At 39.7% G+C, this 23,848-nt stretch overlaps 1 protein-coding gene across 1 annotated transcript in view; it reads left to right on the forward strand.

Annotated features, from left to right (window-relative positions):
- MAL2 (mal, T cell differentiation protein 2) overlaps positions 1-13,854 on the forward strand; it is a 34,567-nt gene extending 20,713 nt beyond the window's left edge. Inside the window, exons 3-4 of the mRNA XM_042464689.1 lie at positions 6,023-6,199; positions 9,302-13,854. Coding sequence (XP_042320623.1) covers positions 6,023-6,199; positions 9,302-9,373 — 249 coding nt within the window. The 3' untranslated portion in view covers positions 9,374-13,854. The remainder of the gene's footprint in view (positions 1-6,022; positions 6,200-9,301) is intronic.
- The last annotated feature ends 9,994 nt before the right edge of the window (positions 13,855-23,848 follow it).

The following is a 23,848-nucleotide window of genomic DNA, read 5'->3' on the forward strand; positions in this document are numbered from 1 at the left end:
AATTGTATTAGGGCTCCCTGCTGAACATATGCTTTCTTTTTTGGAAAAGGTGATGTTTCTGAATCAAGATTGACTGCATGCAAATTTGGTTTGTGGGTGTTGATTTGTGATGTTTCATTCATGCTTACGCAAGTTGTAACATGATACTTCAGTCAACGAGTGGTGAATACGCTTATGCCCTTGGCTTGAAGCTTAGAAATGTTATTCTTTTGGACTATAACCATGCCTGGGAACTCTAGGAGCTGTAAGGTTTAACTTTTCTAGGCTTTGTCTAAGGTATTTGGGAACTGGTCTGGAGGTCTTAAAAGCTTTGACTGTGAGCAAGCCTGCTTGAGACAGTAGGAATTTGGATCAGGGGTTGATAACTGCTGATCTACTGGGCAAATGTTGCTAATTTCACTCTTTTATGTGGCCTGTCTTTTTAGATTGATTAATTGATTGATTGCACTGGAACCTTGCCTTCTGCAATTTCAAGGCAGTTTATCTAGCTCTCTTTTTCCCATTCTATCCTCACAACAGTCTTGTGAGGTAGGTCAGGCTGAGAATGACTGACCCAAAGTCACCGGTGAGTTTCTTGGCTCAATGGGGACTTGAACCAGGTTCTTCTTAATCTTAGTCCAACACTTTACCACTAGACCACAGTCTATCTCACACACATTATTAAATCCCAGAAAAAGTATTTTGAACACAATTTCATTTGCATGGCAGTCAAAATCCCGTTGAATAATTATGAACTTGAAGGAAGAATTCAAAGAGATAGCCATGTTAGTCTGGAAAATCAGTATGCAATGGGATCTTGTATTATTTATTTATTTATTTATATAGCGCTGTAGATTTGCACAGCGCTGTACATAAAATAATAAATATAAAAGAGTAAACCTGCCTATGGCATACAATCTAAGAAATAATAGGATAATACATATAAAATACATAGCAATACAGGAAATGAGTCAATAAAACAGGCAACAAAAGAACATCAAATAGCAAGTGACAATCATGCAATGCCTGGGAATGCTTCTCTGAACAGGATGGTCTTCAACTCTGTTTTGAAGCTGGTTAAAGAAGTGATGGCTCTTGCTCGCAGGGGAAGAAGGTTCCAGGAGTGAGGGGCAGCGAGCGAAAAGGGGCGAATTTGAGAAGGGGCAGAGGAAATCCTGGGCTGGGACAGCAGACCTTGACTACCAGAACGGAGAGCCCTAGTGGGAAGGTCAGGAGAAATAAGGTCTGATAAGTAAGGAGGGGCCAGCCCATGGAGGAGAGTAGGAGCTTATACTGAATACGGAAAGGGAGGGGGAGCCAGTGAAGGGATGCCAACACAGGAGAGATATGGGCAGAGCGGTGGGCGGATGTGATAATGTGTGCAGCTGAATGCTGGATAGAAATTTAAAGGACAGAGGTGAGAAAGAGGAAGCCCAGCCAAGAGGATGTTACAGTAATCAAGTCGTGAGACCACTAGGGCAGTTAGCACCTTTGAGACTAACTGAAAGAAAGAAGTTGGTAGAATGAGCTTTCATAGACTTGAGCCAAGAAAATCAGGGTTGAGGAGACAGTTGAGACTCTCATTCATAGGGTCTCTTTTTTGGAAAAGGGGTTGTTTTTGAATCAAGACTGACTGCGTGCAAATTTGGTTTGTGGTTTTGAGGGACCCTTTCAGTCCCTCACATCAGGTAGCTAAAGCAGCCCTGGTCCAATTCATAAAAATAAAAATAAAAAGTCTTCTGGTTTTAAGACGCTTTGGCAGCAAGCTCTATGGCAAGCAGATCGAGCAACTGTGTAGGACAGGTGTGGTCAACATATTATCATTCCTTGCCCTTTCCTCTGCTGACAAAGGCTGATGGGAGTTGTAGTCCAGCAACATTCCTGACACATGATATAAGCCTCATGAGGGATTGCTGAGAGGAGAGACCCAAATCTAAAGTTGTAACACCAGTGGGTGGGGAATGGCACTGGAAATGAATTTTAACTGTGAATAAGCTTGTCAGCTTCTTGTGAATAAAGTATGTGCTGGCATATCAATCTTGAAATATTGCTCTGCAGTTTGTTTGTGTGCATGCATGCTCTTTTTTGCATGCACCCATGGCCTACCCCCCTTTTTTTGGAATGGAAGCATTGTAAGAGGAGACTTGATCTGGAAAGTCACAAATACTTACGGCAATCCAATTGTGTGTTTCTATGTCCGTGTGCCTTCAAGTCACATATTGACTTATGGTGACCTGTGAATTTCATAGGATTTTCTTAGGCAAAGAATACTCAGAGGTGGTTTTGCCAGTTCCTTCCTCTGAAATGTAACCTACAGCATCTCAGTGGTAAAATGTAGGTTTTGCATTCAGGGTGGTTTGTGTCCATTTTTTTGTTTTTGTTTTAAATTAAAATAGGAAGACAGCTGCAGACTGAGATGAATGAATGCATCCCCCCAGTTCAAAAACAAACCAAAGCAGACTTCTCAGCTATCCTTAGAACAGTCACCTAGAGCTAATGTTTACTGACTTTTGTCTGATACAAGACACTGAATGGATATGGACTAGCACAAGCCCAGACCTGCTTGTAGTGTGGCTTGTTGCTAAAGCCTTGTCTTAAAAACAGTAGAACTGTTTTTCTGGATTAGACAAAGATCAACACTCTTTTCCCAGCACTGTCCACCCCTAGAGACTTCCAGTCAATCAACAGATAGAACATACTGGAATTTGGTTTTCTCCAGCACCTAATATTCCAAAATCTGGTGCATTTGCTCATGAAGAGTCTTTTCAGAGCTTGAAAGTAAGTGCATGTGTGTCTGATTAAGAAAGAGACAGAGGCTAGCTACAGCTCTCCCAATGGCTGAGGGAGGCTGAGAGCTCTTTTCCAAAAAAAAAAAGAAGAAGAAGAAGAAGCACATATCAGCACCATACTGTAAAATGCAATCCTGCTCAGTTTCTCTCCCATTTCCATGTTAGTTTTTTAATTCCACACAAAGATGTGTGTGTGTTTTAATCCACATTTCTCCTAATATCTGCATTTTCTGCTACATCAGATCTACCAGCTCACTGAATGTATGTTGGGTGATGAATCTATTTGAGGGAACAGAGTTCAGCAGCTTGGGTAGTTCCTTAAAACACAGATTAGATTCACCACCCTACTGACATCCAGACTGTCACCCACAATGAGCATATTTTTTAGGATAAGGGTTTGTTTTGTTTTGCTAGCAAATTTTACTTAATGAACTATATTTGGTGCATACTTGCCTTTTTTGAGCATGATCTGTATATATATATATTCATTAACTGATGAACTGTATTGCAAAATGTAGAAAAGTGCCAATTGAATTCTGATTGCTGTGTAGGTTTAAGAAATGCAGATTTGGTATCCTTGACAGAGGTAGAAATAGTTGTCTGTATGCATTGATGAAGGAAAAAGTCCAGCAACTCTAGTCACCTCTTTCCAGTGAGATAAGGACATTAGGAACAGGGAGTGGAAGGTGGGCTCTTAAACTCTGCAAAGAGAGGTCAGAGATGTGAAGCAGGTTTAGGAAAAAAAGAACATGACTACTAATGTTTCTGTAGAATGAATCTCTTCAGGCAGGAGCCAATATATGTAAAACAGTGATGGCCTAAAATCTCAAGCTAGGGCAGGACAGAAAAAGTTTGCCTAGTCCAGGACTGTTGATGAACCCCTGGATTTCCCACCCCTCAAGGAATTTTCAGCAAAAAAAAAAAGTTTCCAAAGCCTCAAGGAATAATGATTCACTTTAAGGGCCTTTTGTACCATTTTGTACTACTATTTTTAAAAATCCCAAAAGCCTCTTTTGTATTTTTGGGAGAGCTGTGCAACTCATGGACCTTTAGAAGAGCAGAAAATTGGCTCTCCAAACCATTGAAGTTACTCATCCATAATATATAAATTATCTGTTTGAACAAAAATGAGGTTAAGATTTAGTTACTGCCTTGTGTATGTTGGTAGGCTGTCTTAGAGGATACCATCAAGGACCATCCAATCCAACCCCCCTGCCATGCAGGCATACAGAATCAAAGCACCCCCAACAGATGTCCATCCAGCCTCTGTTTAAAAACCTTCAAAGAAGGAGACCCCACCACACTCCTCAGCAGCATATTCCACAGCTCTGTCAGGAAGTACTTCCTAAAGTTGAGGTGGAATCTCTTTTCCTGTAGTTGGAATCTTTTGCTCAGGGTCCTATTCTCTGCAGCTGCAAAAAACAAACTGCTCCATCTTTATAACCTGAGTTATAAGGGATCGAATGGCAGTGAAGTACAGGGGCACCAGCATCCTGCTCCCAGGGTTGGCCCATGGTTTCGTAGGGTCCTCATTGGGACCCACACTAACACTATTTTATTTCTTTTTTATCCTGCCTTTCTCCCACAATAGCCAAATGTGGCTGGGCCAGTGCTGATGGGGCAGCCCAGCAGTACCACTGAAAGGTCCTCAAGCTGTTCTCGCTGGTGCAGTTGCCATTTAATTTCTCTACAATGCATTAAAATGTGTGGTTTCTTGGTTTTCCCGTTTTTAAGTAACAACATGTTACAAAGTTGTAATAAACTGGGAGCTTAATACTCTGACTTGTGTCCCTCTAAGAGAAGTTTCTCTCTTCATTACCAAAGTCTTGGGTTTTCACTTCTTCTGGTGACAGAGAACTCCATTGTAAGAGTTGCCAAGGAAGCAAGGGAGTTCCAAATCAGGGCAACTGGGCAAAGGAAATGAGATAATCTGCCTCCTAAATTCTGCACACACTGTACCACTCATAAGGATGTGTATGCTTCCTTCATCCATGAAGGTGCCAGAAAGTTGGGCAAAGATGGTGTACAGTAGAGCGCTTGACAGCCTAGAACATGAATGGTGGTTCTCTTAGTCCATATTTATTACAATATGCGTATTATGCTCTGTGTTTTAGTTGTGGGTGGTGGTTCTTACAAAGGACCCTGGCTTCACTGTGTAAGCCACAGTGGAGCCAAAGAGCTGGGAACAGACTGTTTTTAGAAGTTGCTCGACAGACTAGTTTGCTTCTCTTGATTTATGTTTTCGCTAGTCTACAAGAATACCCTTTTGTGTGACATGGGGAAATTTTGTATGACCTGTATATTGCAAGGATCCTGGCCAGTGCTCTGCATCTCTGAGCAATTTCATCAGAGCGTAGAAAAGTAACTCTTTCACAACACAACTGCCCAAATTCCACAGACAGTGCTGGGAAGTGGCTGTGGATGAGGGACTGTGGGAATTAGTTACTTTTTCCATGCTCTGCATCTTGCACTGAGGCATATAAAATAGTAAGAATGCCAATATTTGTTTATTTTATTCTTGCATGCAAAAATAGAATTAAAATCCATATATCAACATATCATTCACTTACTCAGAGTGGGAAGGAACATCCCACTCTGAGTAAGTGAATGATATGTTGATATATGGATTTTAATGTGCTATCTTGATTTTAAGATGTATTTTATATATGGAAATTGGTGTTCCATTTTTATTATTGTAAGCCCACGTCGATCCATAGGGAGAGGCGGGAAATATAAATAAACTTTTATTATATTATTATATTATATAGAGACTAAAATGTTTTCATGTGCAATTTTAAATACATATTTAATCAAGTGAGCTTACTTGCCTATATAATTTGAAAGATGGGGAAAATCTGATGGTACTTGGTGGGTAGAAAAGCAAATAACAAATACTTCCTTAAACAAATATAGTTAGTTAAAATATCAGTCAATTTAAACAGATAATGCACATTTCTTTTCCACACTGAATTTGCAGAAAAGGTTGCCTTTAATCTTTTTACAGCTGTGTCCATAATTATAGACAATTTATTATGCCCTATAGAACAAGGATGTGGAACATGTGGCCCTCCAGATGTTACTGGACTGCAGTTTCCACCATCCTTTACCATTATCTGCTCCAGCTAGGGCTGATGGGAGTTGCAGTCCAAGAACATTTAGAGTGCCACTGTGTTCCCCACTTTTGCCGTAAAATACCAAATACAGATTTTTTTTCACTCAGCTCAAACCAACCCTGTATCTTCATTTCTTTTCAGGATTTTCTTTACCATGCAGCCGTCTTTGTCTTTTATTTTGGGACCTTTCTTCTACAAGCAGCCACCACCTCTTTGCATGCTTATCCATTTAAATTGACCTTCCACAACATCTCCCACCCCACCATATATGAATCAATTCTAAATGACCACGAATACAACTTGAGCATATCTGCTGCTGTAAGTATTACATATATGCACATTCTGTACTCAGTGAGGCTTCAAAAAAAAATTCAGGCAGGCAAGATGATGAAATAAGAGCCTCTAAATCTCTAAATTTTAGGAAGATGGTGTATTCCTGTCTTGCCTTAGTTATGAGTACAAGTCGGCATGGTACAGTGATGGCAGACAATGGCTTAGGCAACCTGATATATTGGATTAAGCTAAAACGGAAGGACTTTTGATAGCTCCAGACAGATCACTTGGTCCAAGGTCTTGCATTCACCAGAAGTCTTTCAAAATATCCTTCTTTGGGAAGACCTGGATGGAGAATCATTGGCCCTCAAAATCTTTTGTGCTCCAACAGCCATCGGCCATTTAGCTAATTTTGGAAATTGTTGTCCAAAATACCTGTCCTTCCCCCATTCTAGTGGGAGGTTATACCTTCCAGTCTACCTCCCCTTGTTCCTGAAGAACAGAGAGTCCTAAAAGGTTAGCCCTCTTGTGTTGTGCTTGAATTGGTGAGTAAGCACCAGAGAATGTAGACACCCTGGTTTAAAGGAGGGGAGTTTCTTAGATGATCCAAAAAATTAAAATTAAAAAATACAGAATCTGAAAAATTTCTGGTCCCAAACATTTCAGATAAGAAAGATTCAACCTGTATTACTAGATTTTGATTCCCAAGATTCTTTCTCTAAATCTGTAGAATGGAGAATGAGGAACACCTTAGGGAGCTGGGTATGTTTAGCCTGGAGAAAAGAAGGTTAAGAGGTGATATGATAGCCCTGTTTAAATATTTGAAGGGATGTCATATTGAGGAGGGAGCAAGCTTGTTTTCTGCTGCTCCAGAGACTAGGACCCAGAGCAGTGGATGCAAGCTGCAGGAAAAGAGATTCCACCTCAACATTAGGAGGAATTTCCTGACAGTAAGGGCTGTTCGACAGTGGAACACACTTCCTAGGAGTGTAGTGGAGTCTCCTTCCTTGGAGGTCTTCAAACGGAGGCTAGATGGCCATCTGTCGGGGATGCTTTGATCTGGATTTCCTGCATGGCAGGGGGTTGGACTGGATGGCCCTTGCAGTCTCTTCCAACTCTATGATTCTATGATTCTATGATATGTCACTGGTGTTGGGATAGTCATGCCAAGCACTAAGTCATTGCATTTGCACCTTGTGACTCACAGGTCACATGTACTAATGAGAAACTGAGATCTGTTTTCTTTTTATAAGAATAACACATAGGCTGCAATGCTAACCATTCTTACTTAAGCATGCTTTTTGAATTTAGTCAGTCATGTGTCTGTTTAAACTTGTTTTTGGAAGAAATGAATGAGACAGAGAAAGCTGAGGGTTACATTATTATTTTCATATTACAGTATTATTACCATTTCTCCATCATGCACTACATGGCAAACATGATTCTTCTTCTCTTAGATTATCCTCCCCCACAAGTTTGTCCTAGAAATAAGAGATGATGATTGGCCTAAAGTCACTTAGTGATCTGCACAACTGAGCAGGAATTGGAACCCAGATCTCCCTATTCCTGTCTGAAGGAAATACAGTATGATAAATCACAAGAGATTTTGTTTTGATTTTAAAAGACTGATCACACCCTGTATAGTGCAGGGGCTCTGTTGCCATCAATCATCATCCAACCTGAGACTCAGAGCAGCTTGCAAAATGGAGAAAATCACAAATAAGAACACACATGGTTAAAACATGCAAAAAGTTATGATTAAAATAGTACTAAACTACCACCAAAATTCAAACCATTGAAAACATTAATGTAAAGCAAAGAATACAAGCAGTATAACGGACTAAAAAATTCCATTCCTTGCAAATATGCCTGTGAAGGGAGTGGATCAAGACACACACACACACACACACACACACACACACACACACACACACCAAGTTTGAGTGTGCTCATAGGGAAAGATGCAGTCTATCCCTTAGCCTGGCTGAAGCAACAAAGGGCCGTGCATTCACCCACATCTTGAGCTGTTTGAGGCCCAGGAATTATCATCATCATCATCATCATCCTGCCCTTCTCCCAAGACTGGAACTCAAGCTTACAGTATTAAAAAACAGTACAATTAAAATCATACAAAAATAGTTCATCAAAAATTAAATTACTCAATTAATTAAAACAAATTACATGTTAAAATATCAAATAGTTTAAAAAGATAAAATATTTAAAACACCTTAAAACAATATAACATCCCAGCCCATTCTTTAGAAGCTTTCTGTTTCAAATGCCTGTCTGAAGAGGAAGGTCTTCACCTGTCAGCAGAAGGCCATCAAGGAAGGGGCCATTCTGGTCTCCATGGGAAAAGGAGTACCACAGTCTAGGGGCAGCAATAGAAAATGCCCTCTCTCATGTCCCCACCAACCATGCTTGTGATGGGGATGGGATGGAGAGAAGGGCCTCCCCTGAGGATCTCAGAGCCCGGGCCGGCTCATATATGGAGATATGGTCTGCCAAATAGGAAGGGCTCCCCCCCCCCCAAAAAAAAAAGGAAGTGACTTTTTGACATTTCTCCTTTTTTTGTGGGGGGGAGTCTGTCTCAGTCTAAAACAGGAGGAGGGAGTGAACTGTGGCAAAATATTTTTTCTAGTCCACCTAGAAATAACAAGGGGCCTTTTAAAGTCAAGACAAAAGAGATATATTTGGGGCATGAGGCATAGCCCTCTGTGATCCTAGGAAAGGTATCTGGAGCCCCCAGATCTCTGGAAATTGCCCACTCCATCTTACAGGGATGCCAGTTGTTTGCCTCCACTCCTTGTATGTTTTGGAAGAAAGCAAATGTCTAGGTCTCTAGCATGTACTCTGTTTCATCTAAATTAGGATGATCCAAATGTTCTTGGGCTTCAACAGTTAGCATTCTTTCCCTCTGGCTACATTGGCTAGGGCTGATGAGAAGTGCAGTCCAGCAACACCAGGAGGGCTGGAGAATTCCCACCTCTGATCTAAATGAAACCAAGCACAGGACTATCCCTTGGAGACATGGATATGTTATTAGAATGCTATGAGAACCATGGCATAGTAAAAATGTATAAATAGCCCAATTTGATGTTAAACTCACTTTGTTTTTCTTTTTTCTTTTCCTCCTCTGCCTTGCAGATTTTTGCTTTTGCAACAACAGTGTGTTATGGGTGCAGCACAGCCCTCGCTTTAAGAAGATGGAAGTTATAGCACTAGGAGAGAGACAGCAAGAGGCAGAGAGCTCAAAAGCGTCCCATCTGCTTTGTGTTCCTGTTCAGATGATCAAACGGTGTTCAGTGTGCTTATCAAATGAGAGTGGCGTTCCAAAGGATGATTGGAATACATTTATATTTTTCTAAAAATGTAGATATGCAAAAAAATAAAAGTCCATGTCATAATTTCTACCTTTTTTGACAGCAGAAAAACATGTTTATTTTCAAGCTGTGTTGAATGTGCCACTCTGCTTTCATGGCCTCGTTTCCAGCTTGCAAAAATGGAGCAACAGTAAAATGTTTTGGCCATTTTCTTTGGAGCCAGGAGAAATCCTTACAGTTTTTGGACCATGAAAGAGGTTTACCTTGACAGACATGGTGAGAGCAGCAGTGACCTTTGTGTGCAAGATTTTTAAAAAGCAAAAATTGCTCATTATCATGTGCAGCTGCCATCTTCCCCCTTCTTGCCCATGGTACAGCTAAAGCCTCATTTCATGTGAAGAACATGGCAAGGCATCATAACCCCAATTAGCAGTTCCATTACCTAATAATGCATAAGCAGAGCAATTTGTTAAAGAGAAAACACACGTGTGAACCATTGCTGCTATCAGCATTTCCCTCTTTCTCTGGCATCTGCCCTTTCTCCCCTTACTCTCTCCATTTAAAACAAAATTCACATAATTTGGGGCTGGAAAAAATGCTGTGCTGAATATTTTTGCTCACCTTCAGTTTATTTATTTCATTAGTTCTTAGTTCCTTATTTTGATTGAACTACTAGGAACATTATCCTCTACTACAGTTAGTATTATAATAAAGCTGAGTGAGGGATATCATTAGCAGACAACTGGACTTTTGGTGCTAAACTAATGCTTGCAGTATAAATTAAGAAATCCATGCAGATGTGTTGCACAATGAACACACATGCAAACACAGGAAGGCAGCTATAAAATGCTCAACTGCAACCCTTCAGGATGAGATACTGAGCAATCTCCATTCATTTCAACAGAACTTGCATGGAACATGAGTTGCCAGGCTTGTTATCAACATTCTTGTGTGAATCTGTCCCCTCTTGTTACCCCCCGCTCCACACACCTTTACTAGTGTCTCACAAATTTGATGTTTCTGTTTAGCTATGATCACCATGAGCCTGAGACTTTGGATTTCCAAAATCCTGGCAGCCTTACCACGTGCCTCCTCCTTGACTCCCATGTCAATCTATTGAAATGACTAGAGATTGTTCAGTAGCAGCATTTGGTGAATATGTCCATTTCCTGACACGTTTGCTCTTTATGTCTATGCAGGCTGGGCCATCAGGTTTTGTACTAACTATCTTAGTGTAATCTTTTGGCTTCCCTTTTTTAAAAGGTAATTTTGGGAGAGGGGAAGTGCTTAACGTTCATTCACTACATACAGGAGTCTAGCTGTGGTAGAGGGCTTCACCTGTAAAGCTCAAAGCACTTTAGGGAAAAGGTTATTATAATAGCCCTAATGAGTGATTATAGCAGAGCCTGTACCATTGGCAGAGATCAGAAGTGTACCTTTGTAAATTGATTTGTATTCTTATTATTTCTTGGTTTAAAACAACTGAGAATATCTGTATTAGAGATGAAACCATTTAAACAAGGCAATTACTTTAAGTCATGAATCTCATAACTCACAAAACACAAGTTTTACCAATTTGATTTCTGTAAGAGCACTAACCTGAAAAATGTGTCCTGGATTGAAAATTTTATGTTAAGCTATTCTTCTTTTTTTGTTACACTTCTAGACTGAGCCAACATATTTAAAGCCCACTTTTAAATGATTACCCTGTGTTTTATTCAAGAAAGACATTGCTTAGTTCCATAACCCATACGATTTTCAGTTCACAAAATGGATCCCCTGCCCAACTCAGTGGGTGCTGCATTAACACAAATCTTATGTGCGCTGTTGCTGTACAAGTCTTATTGCAATAATCTAGAATCCCAAGTTTTGAAAGCAAGTTTTTGCAGATATATTTTTTTCTTTCTGTGCCAATATCTTTTAACTCATAATTGCTAATTTATAGTATATTTTCCTGTCCTTGTCTGAAACAACTTTAGCTATTTAAAAGCCTATAGCTTCTTATGTTGGTAGATATCATTATAGCAAATGTATTTATATTATAGAACACATCTGATACATTTGTTTTGAGTGTGAAAATGTATATTTGTGGCTAACTGTTGTGTGGATTTGCTTCCTATGATGATAAATGTTTGCACTATTTTATAGTTGAGCCTCCAGGTTCTTGAATCAAGTGCTCACAGGTCACTGTTGCATTTGTATTTTCTTCTAGTGCAAGTTCTTGAAAGAACATGCAAATGGATCTGATTTCTTGTAATGTCTCACTTTGTTGCATTGTAAGTCCCATCTCAAATCAAAATTACTGTATTGTTAAAAAAATTGGAGACTCGTATTAAGAGGGATGCTAAATCCAGGCAAGATATGAGGGATTCCAACTTCATTTGGAGTGAAATTTTGATATTAAAAGGCAGCATCATATTGTCCAGACCTCCTTGAATCGACACATGCAGGACACTGTGAAGAATGTCTGGTACTTCTAGGGAAAATGGGACCAATATTGAACATGATTATTGGTGGCCACTCGGCATTTGATAATTTCCTGGATTAAAAAAGGCAGGGGCCCAGTTACACAGTGAGCAGCTTAAATATAGCAGCAATAACTTTATAGCTGAAATTGATGGGATGACTCTACACTGGACTCTCAGTTCAAAAATACTTTACCTAACTTTTGAGATCAAGCTATACAAAACCTGAGCATGCCATGGAAATCAGAGGACAGCTCTTTTGTTTTTAGTCATGTACATATACAGGTATCTTTGCAAATAATGTTTTTAAATCTTATCTCAAGTGGTCTCTTCTCAGACTAAAATGATTTGCCCATGAAAATGCCAAAAATATGAAACAGAGAAGAGAACTATCTAAACAATAAATTCCAGCAGGCTACAAAAAGCTATTTTTACCAAAGCTATTTAAGGCTGAAATATTAAGCACATGTGTCCAGGAGAAAGAACCACTGAAATGGGTGAGACTTACTTGTAATTATATGACCAGGGATGCACTGTCTGTTTCTTAGACCATCATGATACCAAAAGCTTTTGCACCACCTGATCAATTACTGTATTATGAAAAATGTGAACAAGTTGTGTTTCACATGGCACTCCACCAAGATCCATGGATAGGTACAGAATTCAAGAGGTCTGTAGACTGTAGCCATCAGCAGTTCTTAAAAACTGGATAGCTAGGGCGGCTAAGTAAAAGATTGTGAGCTAAATATTATTTTGGAACTTGTATAAGTGGTGAATACCCAGTCCCAATTATTTTCATGGATCTGGTTTATGGGGACTGAAATAGTTTTTAGGTCCAAGGTTCCCTCCCACCTCCTTCTCTTGCATAAAGCAGGAAAGAAATACAGAGAGGCTAAAGGTCACCCACATGGGGAACTACAGCCCATCCAAGATTATTATTTTCAGTTTACCATCTCACCCTTCTAACTCCAAAATTGTTTTTAAAATATCCTAGGCATGTGCCTTAAATCCATACTAGTAAAAAGGGGGTGGAGGCAAAGGAGAGCAAGAGTGAGTAGTCACTAACTCTCCTGCCTGAAAATTAAAAATGTGTTTGCAGCTAAATCAGACACCCAGAAGGAAGAAGGAATTACCATTTTAACTGTCTTGTCCTTTGGCAGGAATAGATTAGTTGCAGAAGCATTTCATTTTGGGGTTAGGAGTGCAAAAAAATCAGTTACTAAAACCTCTGTGATGAATATTCCTCTGCTTCATAGTCCTGCTTCCAAAGTACTTGTACTTCAAAGTATTTGTGCTAATAAGATGGGAAGGCTGGTGATTTTTAGCAGTCTTTAAACTTGGAAATTTAAAAGCACGGGGCAGAAGCAAAGCCAGGGCTCAAGCAAGTTCTCTTTGCATGAATGTATGGCCATGCTAGCTAGAGGATTCTGGGTGTTGTGGTCCAAAAACGTATTATTTCCAAACTCTAGAAGTAAAAATGCTTGTAAAAAGGGACACTTGATTTTCTCACATTGAACATATACATACATGTAACTTGGACAAGTAACTTTTTTGAATGACAGCTCATAATCCACCAGCAATTGGCTGTGTGTTGGGATGTGTAGTTCCAAAAAGCAATGATTTTCTCTATATGTCTTGTACTGGTTTATCATTCATGCATTACAGTCATTAATGCCACTACAATATTGCCAATGCCCTGGCATTAGACTGTCATTTATTTTCTCCAATTTGCATATTTATTCTTTGTGCATATCCAAACTTTGATGAATGACTTTTCCAATTTTCTGTCCAGCAGTATATATTGCAGAATTCAAAATGCTGACATTGCTTTTGTTTTGTATAACATGAACGTTCTCTGCTCTCCCTATTAAAAATTTATGTTCTGGCCAACATTAAAGTGACCTAAATGGTAGTTACTGAAGTTACTGATGAATTCATGGTCAATATCAAAAGTAGGCTGTGTGAACAAGTGATTTTTTAAAAAAGAAACAATTAGGAGGTCAAACTGAAAGATTAAAAGTTTCATCAAAGGTACAGATCTGCACATTGCAGGAACCTAAGCAAAAGTTACCAAAAACAGAAAAGAGAGTGATTCAAACAGAGTAGTAAATTTTGATCTTGTGTTCTCTCTCACACACATACAAACACAAATATATTCTAATTAAACTGTCGAGTCCCTATGGTCTGCCAGTTATGTTTTAAACTTAAAGCAAGGATTTGCATTTATTTTCTCTTACTCTATTTGTAAAATCATACTTCACCTCAAGTGTTATAAGTGCAAACATAGGTTCTTAAGTACTTAAGAAATCACTTGCAGGGTCAGAACAAGGTCTATCTAGCCCAAAGCTTTATTCACATACATTCCATTTCAAGAACCTCTTGAGCTTTTCATACGCTGATCATCTGTGTCCATGAAATAAATGCATTTGCACCTTTTAAGTGTACTCTTCAATGCAGAAAGACCAGTTTAGGATTTCCCCCCCAACCATCCTATGAATTTTGTTTCAGTTTGGGGGTTTTAAATCAGAATTTACCAACATTCAGAAAGTTCTTGATATACAGAATGGAAAGAACAAGAATTTTTAAAACCCAGCAACCGTCAGATGTGGGAAAAACTGGAACATATTTGTCCCAGGACTCTCAGTACTTAAAATATCAAATGCCATCCTATTCAATCATGTTAGTGATGATAATTTGGGTTTGTCAACTGTTTTTTGGGTGAGGGCTCTTCATCTTTTAAAAGTACTTTAAGAGAGAGCCAGTGTGGTACAGTGCTTTGGGTGTTGGACTAGGACTACAAGAGACCAGGGTTTGAATCCTCGCTCAGTTCTGGAAACCCAGAAGATGACCTTGGGCAAGTCATACGCTCTCAGCCACAGAGGAAGGCAATGGCAAACCTCTGAATCAGGCTTGCCAGGAAAATCCTAGGACAGGGTTACTTTAAATTGGGAATCTAATTGAACATACATAATAATGACATCTTTCAAGAGCTATGTGGTTAAAAAGGTACAATATGACCCTCTCCCACCAAATTTAGCTGATGCAAATGAGAAAGAATGTTGTTTCAGTTTGTTTTCCAGAGAGGCCAATGAAATATTTGAATGGGAGCCTAGAAATGGGGCATTAACAGAAGAACATTTTCCCAGTTCTGGTGCCCAGCAACTGGTATGCAGGGTCAGACTCCTTTTCTTACAGGAGCTCATCTGTAGTCATCATGACGAGCTTCTCTCTCTGGTTTAAAAATATTGCACCGTCAGCCCATGAATAACAAGCAGGGGCAGTACATGATTTCCCTATCAGTGGGGTGGTAGATCTGCTCAGAGTTTTAGGCTGCATCAACACTGCAGAATTAATGCAGTTTGGTAACACTTTTAACTGCCATGGCTCAGTGCTATGGCAATCAGGGATTTGTAGTTTTGTGAGATATTTAGCCTTCTCTATCAGAGCTCTGGTGCCACAACAAATAACAAATCCCCGGGTTCAATAGAATGGACCCATGATAGTTAAAGTGGTGTCAAACTGCATTAATCGTGCAATGTAGATGCAGTCTTAAACTGCATGTTAAAGGAGTTGTCCAAGCTGCTTAATCTTATTTCTAAATAGGTACAGCATCCTGGACAGCTCCTTAAGTTAAAGCTAGAACCCAGAGTGGATTCACTGCTCCACTGAGCACAACCCCAAATTAGTGAAAACCTTTACCTGAGATGCTGAACAGCATAGTAGACAATGCAGTGGGCCCTTGGTATCTGCTGGGTTTTGGTTCCAGGACCACCCCCCCCCCCCATGGATACCCAAATCCATGGATGCTCAAGGCCCATGAAATATAGTGGCATAGTAAAATAGTGTCCCTTATATAAAATGGCAAGATCAAGTTTGCTTTTTGGAATTTATATGTTTTAAAACAGTGCACAAATCTTCCTTCTATTTTTTTAGAGCATGAGGACATTCTGCTGGATGAACGATGTTTCCCCTCTGGTTTGGGTGAGTGGAGTGAAGGTCAGGCCAGGAGAGGTTATTTAATAAAGTATCCTTAACTAAATTGCTGATGTATCAGTCCAGCCATTATTTTTGCACAGCACAAAAACACAGAAGCACACTCATCCCTCCACATTTGCACCTTTGCTTCTTGCGGATTTGATTATTCACAGATTTTATTAATATGTGTTCTCTAAGAATATCTAGGTCCTCCAATGTAACTCTATGGTCAACTTTAACCAAAAGTCACACTCAAGGACCTAGATCTTCCTAGAGAGAACACGCCACTAGGCCTTTGTAGCTCCTCCAGTGCAGTTCTATGGTCAATGTCTGGCAGACAATGCAGGACCTAGAGATTCCTAGAGAGGTGTTCAGATTGTTGGGGGCAAATTAGCTTACTTGCTAATTAGCTTACTTGCTGTTCACCGCTATGATCTTTGGAATAGCTGTATATAAATAAAAAACAAACAAAACAAAATAGTGTTTTTGTTATTTGTGGTTTTTCAACATTCACGAGGGTCCAGTGCCCCTAACCCCAGCAATTTGGAGAGACAAGTGTACTTCTAAAACTGTAACTATAACAAGAACTGACTGCTTTGGGTGCCTTGGAATGATAACAAAGCACTTTTCAAAAGGAACTTTACAGGATCTGGGAGGATGGTTGAGTATTAAATCAGTAATATGTTCTTCCCATTTAACAACATTAGATGGAGCTCTAACCTTAGCTGACACTTCGTGATACACATTCTCTGTCGTTGATAGGAGACTGTAAAAAAAAGAGTGAAGATACAACAGAGAGAGTTGAAATAGAGGGGTGGAGGGAGAGACAAAATAAAACATTCTTTAAAATATGTTCTGCATTTTCTCCTTAATTTTCAGGTTCAAAACTGTTCGATATTTTACTTGATATTATTGTTATTATTATTACCACCATCCTTCACTGACTGCTCATTGTTAAGACAATCACTTGAAGAGCACTGTCTGAAGAAGTGTGTTACTGTGTTGTAAATCTCCTGTTGAGTTTTACGCCTATAATGGCTTCTTCATATGTGCAATGTTCATTTAACGATTATACCCATCGAGGGATAAACAAGTATATCTGAAATTATCAGACCTTGAAGACTTGCTGCTGTGCTGGGAGAGACGTTAAAGTTGCGTCTGTGATGTTAGATCTCTGTTAAGGGTCAGACTGGGCATGATTTGCACAATTCAAAAATTTGTGTGAGTGTTTTTAAATAAGGCGACATGCATTGGGGAGCAATCTGGATTAAAATCTTGGGAAGCAGGAGAGGAGGGCTTGAACCCTTTGCCTTCTGCTATAGTCTGAATTCAGATCCAGAATTTGGGATGGGGACACTCAGAGCATGGAAGAGTTATTTTGCACTACCTTCCCAACATGATCAATAGTGACTGGGATATTCTGGGAACTATTGTCCAAAATAGCTTGGTGGTTGTTGCATGTAGTGGTATATGCAACAACTGCTAAAGACATTTATGGGTGTAAGGTGAACTTAGACTGGTAGATGTCTTTTTTTTTTTTTGGTTGTTACAGATGTTGGTATTATATTTGTTGTTGTTTGTGTTGTTGTTTGCCTTCTTCCCTCCATAATATGCAAAGCTCCCCCTCCCACACACACACTGCTGTGTTGTAATTCCACATACACAGCCCAGCCATTCCTATGCTGGTGGAGAGCAGAGGAAATCAGGGAAGCAACTTAGGGAGCTGTGCATATTTAGCCCAGAGAAGGAAAAACTGAATTGTAATTAAGATGGTCATTATTAAATACCTGAAGCGATGTCATGGAACAGATGGAACCATCCTGTATCCTGCTGCTACAGAGATGACAACATGAACCAATGGATTCAAATTACAAGAAAAGAAATTCTACCTAGACAATTAGGAAGACCTCTTTACAGGAAAATCTGTTTGACAGTGGAATAGTCTACCTCAGTTGTGGTTGACTCTCCATCTTTGGAAATCTTTAAACAGGTTGGATGGCCATCTTTTTTGGAGAGCTTTCGGTTTGTATACATGCCTGGCTGGGGATTTGCCCAGATGGTCCTTGCAGCCCCTTCCAATTCTATTACTATGGAGTTTATCACATGGGGGGAAACCCATGCAAAAACAGGATATAAAAGCTGGAAAAAAACCACAAAAGTGGGTTAATTTTCACACACATCATTGTTAAAGGAGTGTTAATCCGAACAGAAAGTAGACAAAAGCCACTCTGTTTTTCCTTCAGGATTTTCTGAAAGTAAACAGGAGCTGCTTTTGTCTGCTTTCTGTCTATTTTTTGTTTGAGTTAACACCACTTTAACAAGAATGTTGTGTGAAAATCAACCCACTTTTGTGGGTTTTTTCCAATTTAAACCCCCGTTTCTGCACAGGATTTCCCCAGTGTGATAAATTCCTATGACTGTAATCCTTTTCACTGAGAACTCTATTATTATTATTAAGATCCTAATAATCATAATAATAATAATGATTATAATTATTAATATTAATATTCCGCTTAATCTTGAGGAATCCAAGCGGATTACAGCAATAAAACAAGATACAATTAAAAGAAAAAAGCATAGGTGGGAAGTGTCCTCAGTTCGCTTCTGAATTTGGAAATCCAGCCAGCTGCTTCTCCAGTTCCTTCACACTTTCCACCAGCAACAGGATGGCTGTGTGACTATATTCCAGAGCCACCGTGAATCCTGGGGTGGTAACAGGGAAGCCATAGCAAAATCTCACGTGCAAAACTCTTCACTATGCTTGGTCATGTAGGGTCTTGATCCAAGTCCCAACTAGGACCTCAGAGGGAGCTGCCCCTCCTTCGTCTGAGCTCAAGGAAATGCACTTATGATTTCCTTTTTAAAACCATTCACCAACATAAGTCAACAGAAGCATTTCCAATGTGAATACTAAATATGTGGTCACTTTCTTGGACAACAGCTCTCAGAATATTCCAGACACTATTGGTCATGTTGGGGATGGAGATGAGTGCAAAAAAAATCTCTTCATACTCTGAGTCTCCCCCATCAGTCTGGATCTGGATCCCCTCCTCCTCCTCCTCCTCCTCTTCCTCCATTGTTGCTATTGTGTGCCTTCAAATAGTTTCCAACTTATGTAGACCCTAAAATAAACCTGCCATCGGGTTTTCTACGCAATAATTGTTCAGAAGAGGTTTGCCATTGCCTTCCCTTGAGGCTGAGAGACTGTGACTTGCCCAAGGTCATCCAGTGGGTTTCATTTTCAAAGCTAGGAATCGAACCCTGGTCTCCAGAGTTGCAGTCCAATACTCAAACTATTATGCCACACTAGCTCGCTATTCATATCCCACTTTTTCCCCAGCCTGAGACTCAAGGCAGTTTGCAACAGTTAAAAGAAACATTTAATATCATTAAACTAGAGGATGGCAATGACAAACCTCCTCTGAATAAATCTTGCTAAGAAAACCCCATGATAAGTTCACCTTAGGGTCACCATAAGTCAGAAACAACTTGAAGGCACATAACAACAATAGTCACAATATAAAGCCAATTAAAAACATGTATTAAAACAGCAAATAAATAAAACACAGCTAGACAGTAACATGATCTTGCAAGGCCCAGTCCCTTTGCGCAATTAGTCCTCAAAGGCCTATTGAAACATTAATGTTAATATTAATAATATATTAACCTGTCTGAGGAAAGATGGGTTTGACTGGCACTCCCCTTGCTATCCCAGAAAGGACTTCCACATCTTGGGAACAGTCATCAAAAAGACCCTCTCCTATGCTCACACTGGAAATATCTGTGAAGGTGGTGGGACAAAGGCCCTTCACAAAGCATCTCAAAACACAGGGTAGGCTCATATGACAGGGATTTGGGGGATACAGTCCTCCAAATACTATTAAATCTTTTAAATAGCCACTCACATAATTGGTGGCTGCATGGATGGAATCATGTCTCTTTTGGCCCACAGCTTGTTTTGAGTTCAGAGCAGAAGGTACCAACAATGACCATCCTGTTATTTATACTGGCCATTCCCAAAACTGCTGATGATGTAATGCAAACATTCTAGACACAAAAAAGTAAGTCTATTAATGAATGTCATTGGATATAAACAGTTCTTTTGCTTGATTCAGAGCTTTGGTGGTAGATTAAAACTTTCTAATTAACTGTGAAAGCAAAATTCTTCAGCTAAAGTTCTTTGCTCTGTTAGAGTAGACTTGCACCCTTTGCATTTGTAAGAGGGAGTCCAGAACAAGTGAGTTTTCATAAATTTTCATAGGCTTAAATTTATTCAATTCTTCTGGAGGTACATCCATGAGTGCATTAGGATAAATAGCCATTTTGGTTAAAATAAATAATAATCTATTGAACTGGGGAATGAAGAGAAGCAATGGTGTATGTGTGCATGTGTGTGTGTGCGTGCACACACACATACACACACACACATGACTCTGGAGACCAAGGTTCAAATCCCTGCTCTATTATGGAAATCCACTGGGTGACGCTGGATAAGTCACACTCTTTCAGTCTCAGAGGGAGGCAATAATTGGCAAATCCTATCTGAACAAATCTTGTCAAGAAACCCTCATATCAGGTTTTCCTTCAGGTTACCATAAGATGGAAATTACTTGAAGGCACACAACAAGTGTGCATCTTACATGTTTTGGCTTTAGTCAGGCCCCTCTCTTCTTTCAATTTTACATTCTCCCCACACTCACCCCATTAGTTTGGGGTCGGTTCCTTCATTTAGAAATGTAGAACCATATCACATTAGAAAAGAAAGATGAAACAGAACAGGATACAAGTGGCTTTTTCCTTTTTGCTCTGCATGCCATCAAAGCACTTCCATTCTCTTCCCAAAAGATTGTCTTTTGTTGTGCTAGAGAATCTGTTTGGCAAAAGGCACACTTTTACAACTCTCTCCCTCAAGAAAGAAAAATAATAGTGCTACACCATGCAAAGAGGCAAGGAGAAAGCCGCTTCTGCCCTGCTTTGTTTCAACTTTCTTTCTCATGTGACAAGGCTCTTAGGCTGTCATTCAGTACTGAAGTTACAGCTGTAAGAACACACAATCTTACTGTAAAACTATGTAAATGCTATTTCAGCCCACCTTAAGAGCCAGCATCTGGATACGGTGAAGATGGCCTGTTCAGGTTCTAGTCAGGGTGTGTGGAAGAGAATTTTTCTGTCCTTCTTCTGCTTGGGATAATTGTGGGATCAAAAGTAAGCAGCCCTCTAAGGATCTCAAAACCAATGCAGACTAAAACTGAGAGATACCATACTTCACATGTGTGATTCTAATGTAGTTACTTCTAAATTTGATGAAAACATCTGGGGAACCAGTAGGTAAATCCCCATCTGGGCAACCAGGAGTGGTTTCATGCCCCAAAGCACAGTGAGAGCTGGATCTGGACCAACATCCGCATGCACCGTTAGGATTCTTTGTGATATAACCCCTTCCTATGTGCCCCTGGGAATATATGGGAATGTTTTCCATGGAGATATAATCACGGAAAACTTTACAACAGAGTGAAACATCTTTCCATGCATCTGTGGCTGTTTCCAGAAAGATCAATGAGCAGATTGCTGATGGGATGCTTGCTGGCTTCTGTCCATTTGTCTTCCCCTCAAAGCCAACCTAGAATTTTCATTTTTGAGAAAAAGATTTCAGTCACTGCAAATTGTTTCCGTGAAAGAAAACTTGGTGCTGAAGACACAGCTGCAACCTTGCAACAAGGTTATATATATTCCGTTGTAGCTTTATCACAACACATGCTTGTAGAAACTGGTCTGGAGTAAAGAAGTCATCTTCCTAAGAGTATTAGACCACCTTTCTTTATCAAGTTTCTAGCCCATAAGGCTGTGAAGTATGTGTCCAGTTTGTTGTTGTTGTTGTTGTTGTTGTTGTTTTTAGCTGCCCTCGAGTTGGTTCCAACTCATGGCGACCCTGTGGATGAGTAAGGTGATAGGATGCAGCCTTGCCTGACCCCTTTGCTTATGGGGAACCCAGCAGACATGTAAGCCAATATCACAACATTCCTACCAGAGTTATTGACACCTGTAGCCTCAGAATATCCATTCTTTGTTCAGAAAAGACACATCACTAGGCAGCTCAAAGTCAGTCTTCATCTTTTCCTCCTTCACCTGCCCTAGGTAGGAGTTGGGGAAATAGTAGAAAGAAAATGTAGTGTTAGCGAGCATTTCACAAGCACTCATATGGAATACGTTCACACATATTATTTTATATCTTACATGTTTTCTATGTTGGATGTCTTTTATGCATTCATGTGGTTTCCAAACATGCTCCTAGAACATTCAGAACAGATCGAAGACCTTTTCGGAGGCACCACAAGGATGCTCATTCTACTCTAGTAATATGACCTTACCATGCTAAATCTTTTTCAGAGATGGCAATTGGGCAGCCCTACAGAGCTTGTTGAGCTGCCACATCCAACAATCCTAGGCAGTGCAGCTGATGGTGAGGAATGCTGGGAATTGCAATTCAACAACATCTGGTGGGCTGCAGAATTCTCACTCTTGCTTTTTATTAATTCCAACTAGAGGAAACCCTTTGGATCAATGATAATGTGATAAGTCAAAATTAATTCTGCTGATCCAATGTAGTTGGCACAAACGCTATTATTCAGACAACATAAATCAAAATTTCAGGGCATGGTGTCAAACTGAGATGGAAACACGTGGCTCAAGGGCTGCATTTTGTCCCTGTCACTGCTACTGCTGAAATCAGTGGGGCTACCACAATCACTGACACAAACTTGGCCCCAAAATTAATGCTGCCATCAAAAGGATCCATTTCCTCCTCCAAGAAGGGAAACAGTCACTCAGTCTCACATGTTGCACACGTTGCTATTCACCACAGAGTACTAATACAGTTGCTGGTGAATTTTGTTGGCAACTCTGGCAGTGGGAACAATCTTTGTGGCAGCCACCAGTTTTATGTGGAAGAGGTAGTGGTGCAGCCCCATAGTAAATTTGTGTACAGGAGGGGCTAATGTAACCCCTCTTGCAGGAACAGTTGGTGGATTATGTCAGAGGTATCCACTTTGACTTTTATTCCAACTTCAAAGGTACTTCAAAGTTCAGGACCTTATCTCCAAAATAAGAAAAAAAATGTTGAATAGTTTCACCAACATATATTGTTCCTTTAAAGTCTGCAATAAAATCTAAAGTCAATCCATCACACTCTTGATGTTTAAGCCATTGGTTGCTGATCAATGGGAGATTCTAATGCAGCCTTCCATGATAGGAAGTCACACAAGGCAGCAACTGTAAAGAAACTTGAGTCTTTATTAACTTTTTTTTTCAGAAGGAGCAGCAAGAAACTAGCAATTTTCTTCCCCCTACAATAAGGTTTTTGAAAACTACACAACTTTCAAAGCCTATTTGCAATTTGGGACATATACCATGCAAAATTCACTTGTAGATGTTTTGCACAGAAAATAGCCTGTTCTGCACAGGAAATAGCATTTTATGTATATAAAATAATATTCCTGCTTAGAAGTAGTTTTTTTCAGAGAAATTGCTGTTTCCTGTGCAGAAAAGTTATTTTCTTTGCAAATCACTCATGTATCAATTTTGCTCAAAACAACTCCTCAATTATAGCATTTTCTGTAGATGAAATAAGATTTCTATTCAGTATTAATGTTTTCTGCACAGAAAATGGGTTTTCCTCCATGGAAAATGATACTCTCTGCACGAAACAACCCCATGCAAATTTTATGCAGAATAAGTCTTGGAATGGCAAGCCCTAAACAACAGGATTCTTCTCATCAGGTTTTCTCAACACTCAGAAAACATGTCTTTTAGCAATTTTTAATTTTTGTTTTGAAATATTCTTTCCATGCTTATTGTAACTTGATGAATTTCTATAAAATACAGTTGCTGCATTATGTTCTGTATGCTTGTATCTCTTCAATGCTTGAATAGGA

Source organism: Sceloporus undulatus, chromosome 4, assembly GCF_019175285.1.
Source record: "Sceloporus undulatus isolate JIND9_A2432 ecotype Alabama chromosome 4, SceUnd_v1.1, whole genome shotgun sequence".
NCBI classification, from domain to species: Eukaryota; Metazoa; Chordata; class Lepidosauria; order Squamata; family Phrynosomatidae; genus Sceloporus; species Sceloporus undulatus.